The 6443-nt window shown below is 40.6% G+C and overlaps 1 protein-coding gene across 3 annotated transcripts in view; it reads left to right on the forward strand.

Annotated features, from left to right (window-relative positions):
* The window catches only part of WDR37 (WD repeat domain 37), a 119106-nt gene that overhangs the window by 86034 nt on the left and 26629 nt on the right, over positions 1-6443 (forward strand). For 2 of the 3 annotated variants that reach the window (XM_018554188.1, XM_018554190.1), the window contains 3 exons: positions 2594-2670; positions 3597-3834; positions 5747-5888. In XM_018554188.1, coding sequence (XP_018409690.1) covers positions 2594-2670; positions 3597-3834; positions 5747-5888 — 457 coding nt within the window. The remainder of the gene's footprint in view (positions 1-2593; positions 2671-3596; positions 3835-5746; positions 5889-6443) is intronic. The other variant, XM_018554189.1, reaches the window with a different exon arrangement.

Below are 6443 nucleotides of genomic sequence, written 5' to 3' on the forward strand. Positions count from 1 at the left end.
AATTAAAGATCTTTTATAGGTTCTATAAGTGGATTATATGTTGGCTTTGTATTTCTGCTTGGCAATGCAACACCTGAATGCAGGTAGTTAAATGAAATCAGGCTTCCATATATAACCTCCTATAAGAGGTTTATCTGGAGGTGATTTTAACAAAGGGAGCAGAAGGAGAATTTTATTTGTATGTGAGAATGGAACAGGTGGACAGGTATGCCTGCATGCCTTTCGGTGAGATAGGGAAATCCCAGCACATTAATGGCTAGTGTACATGGGTATTTGAGAACAGCTTGCTTATGTTCCTCTATAGAAGAACATTGCATAAAAAGTACGGTAAAGACAACAAAAATCATGTTCACTAGAACAAATTCATGTTCACTAGACTTTAGGAAGCGAAGTTCATGAGATAGGGTTGATTCTACTTGCACAAGGTCCATGCAACTAAAGGTTACTGGTCCTTCTATGTTTCAAACAACTGTGCTAAATTGTGGAACAGTCATTATAAAATATTTCTTCAGCTATCCTAATAATTCCAATGCTAACAATCTACGGAAGTTATCAAGAATCTACACCAAGGGGCAGACAAACTCCCGCCCTCCAGCTGTGGTGCAATTACAAATCCCATTAGGCATTGCAAAACTCTGACGGCCACAGACATGGCTCCCAGAGGCAGAATCATGATGGGATTTGTGGTTTCATCAGAGCTTAAGCTACAGAGTTTGTCTACCCCTGACCTATAATAAAGTGTGCTAAAATTGGAAAGTCTTAACATCGCTGGAATTTCCCTTTACACTAAACACTACAATAAATCTATTATACACACATAAAGTATGGTTTTAAGTGGCAGTGTTTTCATTGACAACAGAGAGCTCTAATCTGCTATTAGGATCAAATGTTGAATGAAGAAAGGTATTGTTCAATTTTCTTCTGTAAAATATCTGCATAGACTGCGAGACTTTAGGTTTTGCTGGCAATAACTTGCCAATGATGGATATCGTTATTTGTTTGTGCTAATCTATAACCAACTTCAGAACTTCTTCCTTCTACTCTTCTGTTTTTTCTGTTGGTAAGCCTGACAGACTTCTGCAGTAGTAATGTCTGTTATAAATGTTTTACATTGTTTACTGAACACTGCCTGACTGTGTACACTGTGCTGTACATTATATACTTTACACTGCTCTACTCCGTGTGCTGTACATTATATACGTTACACTGCTCTACTCCGCGTACTGTGCTGTACATTATATGCCCACTCTGCTTCACTCTATACACTGTGCTTTACATTATATACTTCACACTGTTCTACATGGTTTACTGTGCTTGAGGTGGGGTGGGCTGGGGGTATGGACGCAAGAGAGCTCCATCCATACGTGCATTGCTTACAACTCCCTCATGTGCCCTGTAGAGGTGCCTGGACCGGAGTGACATCACATTCTGGCTCCCGCCACCTCTACAGGGCACGCAAGGGGACTGTACAAGCAATGTATCCATCACAGCACAGCAGCCCACACTGGAACCCAGGCTGGGGATGCACTCCAGTTCTCATAAAGTAGGGAGACTGGGTGGACCCCAAACGCCCCTTCCTCCCACATTTCGATCGCCTACACTGTACTACAATGCTGTGCGTTCCAGTGCAGTGCGTCTTGGGTCGCGATTTAATGGTCAAGGACAAATGTGGATCATGAGGTTACCCAGGTTGAGAACCACTGCTTTACATTGTTCTACTCAGTGTAGTGTACATTATATACCCATTTTGCGTCACTCTGTACACTGCTGTTCATTATATACTCGACACCACTTCACTGTGTACACTATTGTATAATATATACTCCATGATACTCTGTGCTGTATATTGTATATACCTCTCCAGTTTGTGTACTGTTCTTTACATTTTATACAACACTGGGCACCACTCTATACACTGTGCTGTTCACATTATACAGTTAGCTGTATGTTATGCAGGCACACTTTTTCTGGTTAATAGTACAGTATTTCTTCGTGAGCATACAGCAACAGCTGCCCACTGTTTTTTCTTCACCAACAACTCTTCTGCTGGCTGACCTTTGGAAGATGCATCCTATCACTGCATGACGTTGCAGGCATCTGAGGTTTAAGACCTTTGCATGAGCCTTTGCGTGGGTACTTTACAGCATTCCGTGGGTGCCTTAGAACTAGGAGGAGGCATACTGTATGTTTGATACCTGCTCTCTTGACATCAGAGGCCTTATATATTACCTGTAATGCAGACTGTCTGCTTAGTGGCATCAGAGTCCTTGATGACCAGAAAGATTTTAAAAAGCCTAATTTCTAATAGTGAAGAATAAATGCTGGTCTTAGATAAAGGGCACATGGGAGCCACAATCATGTATTTTCAGATATCAGTGTCTGTTTACTAGAATTGATAATTATGTCAGCAGAATCTCTTATTCTGGTGTATCGGCATTAGACAGATTTGCTTGTTTGTATTTCCTACTAGTAGTATCCAAGATTAGCATAAACGAAGCATTGGCAGGTGCATAAAGCCTTATTAGCGATGAATAAAACAAAAATGTATTTACACTGAAGAATATCTAATTTGAATTTATTTTCTACTTTGCAGCATCTGGGGACCAGACAGCTCACATCTGGCGCTACGTGGTTCAGTTACCCACTCCACTGCCAACGGCAGACACCAGTGTAAGCTCACCACTGAAATGACATTATGCTTAAGGGTAGCAGACTGAGGTGGTAGGGGAAATAGTGATGTTTGCTTCAGTTACCACATGATTGTATCTAATGGCATACGTTTCCTCTGACATGAAATGGATAGCATGAAATAAGTACAGCATGAAATAAGTACAGGCCTTAAGGTAGATCTGCTTTCTTACATTATTACTGTCAGAGATAGTTATGCACATTCCCTTAATGCAGTGAATCAGAGCCGTAACGACAGATTTTGAGGCCTTACAACAAAAATGTGATGGGGCCCTCTTTTTGAGCTGTGAGTAACGATGCCAAGATTCCAAAGACTCCTCTTGTGCATCTGAAGTCGTCTCTACACTGCAGACTTTACAGGGTATTAGATTTGTGATGAACTGCAACCACTCCAACCCTTAATGATACAGTGTGCTATTATCTACACATGTTCTTTATTTATTTGCCTCAACTATGGCTTTAGTTACTTCACTGCAGTTAATCTCTATCATTTAAAATACACCTATGATAAAAATTATAGTCCTTTCATTTCTTTGTAAGTGGGCAAACTTACAAAATCTGCAGGGGATCAAATCATTATTTTCCTCACTGTAACAATCTCTGGGGAAAAAAAATAATCTATGGGGAATATTGAGAAAGTTAGACGAATGAGGGGTAGAGGTGTGCGAGGGGGGGCAATTTAGACTTGTGTCTTCTTGAAGTCCCATTTTATTTTTAATATCTGCCTTCTTTATGGTGGTACATTGGAAATCGGAAGATGCCAACTACTGTTTTCTTTGTACAAGTTGGTAAATAAATGCCCCTGATTGGCTGCTTTGGGCGTTCAGTTTTTAACAGGAATAACAATATGTTTGGTTTGCAAGTTGTGTACTATTTTCTCTAGCTCTAAATTATGTGATTTATTTCAGCAGATTTCTGGAGAGGAGGAGGTGGATTTTTCAGATAAAGATGAGGGTGACCCGGATGGAGATATTTCCAATGATTGTCCCACTGTCCGAGTTCCCATCACATCCCTGAAAAGCCATCAGGGAGTGGTCATAGCAGCAGATTGGCTGGTTGGCGGCAAGCAGGCAGTCACTGCGTCTTGGGACAGGACAGCCAACCTGTATGATGTAGAGACATCTGAGCTGGTCCATGCTCTAACAGGTAGGATCTGAATTGTCATTTTTCTGACCATAGCAATTTTAGGTGGCTTAATTTTTCATGTAACTAGAAGTCTCAAAGGATCAGATGCATCAAAGTATTAGGCTTTATCCCCTACATTTTCACTATTGTGGGCCAACACTGGCCTACAGACATCTGTAATATGCAATACATTTCACTCATCGTACTGTTCTACACTGTTCCACTAAGGCAGTCGGGTTTTTGTAGTGGAGTTACGTCACTTCACCTTCACTGGAGCATGGATGGCCCCGTGGCTGTCCCTATAATAAGGCAGCCTCTGAGGGGGGGGGGGGGAGGGGCAGCAGCAAGCTGGATGGCATGGGTGCTCTGCTGCACAATGTTTACCAGGTGCCTGCTGCCCCCTTTCCTGCCAGAGCATTCCAGGTTGCTAAGAGGCGGGCGGGGAGATGAGTGAGGGCCATACACATTTCTCCACCCAGTGCTTAGCATCCTGGGACCCTCTTGCCAGCTTCCTGCTGAGCTCCTTCCAACCAGTGACATCACTGATTGCCACTGGACACCTGCAAGGATGCTGGCCAGAGCATCACGCCACACTCCTGGCATTCAGTGATGTCACTGGTTTCTAGGTGCTCGGTGGTTCTCTGTACCCTTAGTGTTGCTGTAAAGCTAGATAAAACATGCATTTTACAGTTTGGCAAATGTAAAATATTATCTTGACAATACATATTGGACAAGTAAGTATCTAACACCTTGCAGCGAGCATGCCAGTTTATACATTTTCCACAAAACATTTTTCCTCCTAAAATGATGTGCACTGTCACATGTTCCAGGAGGTAGACCCAGGGTTCCAGATAGTAAAGGGAGATGGATTAATCTGCGCTTAGTAAAAATGGCCCCTGTGAGAAGAATGGGGAGGGGGAAAAAAAACCTAAGGTATGCAAATAATAAAAAATCTGCAATTCTTATAAGAATCTGTAGATTGCCATTGCTATACATTTCTAAAGGGGCCACTGTTTGCCATTTTCAGAATAAGGGTGAAGTTCCTCTTCAAATGTAAGTCAACTTAACACATGAGTAAACTGAAAAAATTACATTGCGAGCAGTTAGGCTTTGTATTGTATTAGATACATGCAGTGTCCGTTCTGCAATAAATTAACTTCCTGCCTGTTCATCAACATCTTTAGAATGTACTCTGAGCTCCCCATGGTTGGGGAAGCTGTCATTGCCAGTGAGGGGAGGCGAGTTTACTTCCATTTTAGGTCTTTATTAGAAAAAGAAATCTAGTTGGTTGCGATCACTCTTCATCTCTTGTGTTTAAATGATTATACAGGTGAAACTCGAATAATTAGAATATCGTGCAAAAGTAATTGCAGTAAGTGCTGCAAAAGGGGCCCAAACCAAGTACTGAGTACATATGCATGCTTGTACTTTTCAGAGGTCCGATATTGTTCTATGTACAATCCTTGTTTTATTGATTGCATGTAATAATATACTTTTTTGAGGTTGTGGATTTGGGGTTCTTGGGGTTTTCATGAGCTGTAAGCCATAATCATCACAATTATGACAAATCACGGCTTGAATTATCTTGCTTTGCATGTAATGAGTCTATCTCATATATTAGTTTCACCTTTTAAGTTGCATTAGTGAAATGAACTTTGCACGATATTCTAATTATTCGAGTTTCACCTGTATGAGGTCATGTTGTCTGAATTAGTTGTATGTCTAAAATATGAAAGCATTTTTTTTCAATAAAACGTGAAAAGTTCAGGAACTAGAGACAACCACTCAGCTCCCATTATGCTGAAGTCTGACCAAAAAAATAACTTTGAATGTGTTCTGTGAATTACTGAACTTGAGCTGATGCAGCAAAAGTATATTTATGGTTTTAGAGAATTTCACTAATGGATCTATATAATATGTTTTCTGGTTCAAGGTCATGACCAGGAGTTAACCCATTGCTGTACTCATCCCACACAACGCCTAGTGGTGACGGCTTCCCGAGACACAACCTTCCGCCTGTGGGATTTTAGAGACCCATCAATACATTCTGTGAATGTTTTCCAGGGACACACGGAGTAAGTGTACATTTCCCAATACTGAATTTCATTAAGACAGATACATGATGTTTATGCTTCGTATATTTTATTATTGCATCATAGCCACACCTTTGAGGAATTCTATGCGTTTGCAATAATGTTTTGGTGTAAGGTAAATGTTTATAGCTTATGACACTGATGTGTAGGTTGAATTTGATGGACATGTGTCTTTTTCCAACCTGACTAACTATGTATGAAGTTTTTAGTTCTCACATACAGTATCATATAACAGCAGAAATCATGTGACCAGTTTTGTTTCTTTAGTGATGTAGGGTTGAAGTCGATTCCCCTCTGATGGCGAACTCTTTAAAGGCTTTAACTCTAAATATGACATTACACTGGTAGATTTTCATGCAAACATTGGTGTGAAAAATTGTCACAACATTCAACAATGTCATCAGAGGCCTGACAAATGTCATTTGAAAATGTGTTGAATTTTTTCCCCCAATACATTCTTATTGCATATTTCAAATTCTACAAAGTAACTGAGTACAATACATACCATTGATAGAAAAAAGGAAATCGACGAATGCC

Source organism: Nanorana parkeri, unplaced genomic scaffold (genome assembly GCF_000935625.1).
Source record: "Nanorana parkeri isolate BGI_ZX_2015 unplaced genomic scaffold, ASM93562v1 scaffold145, whole genome shotgun sequence".
Taxonomy (NCBI): Eukaryota; Metazoa; Chordata; class Amphibia; order Anura; family Dicroglossidae; genus Nanorana; species Nanorana parkeri.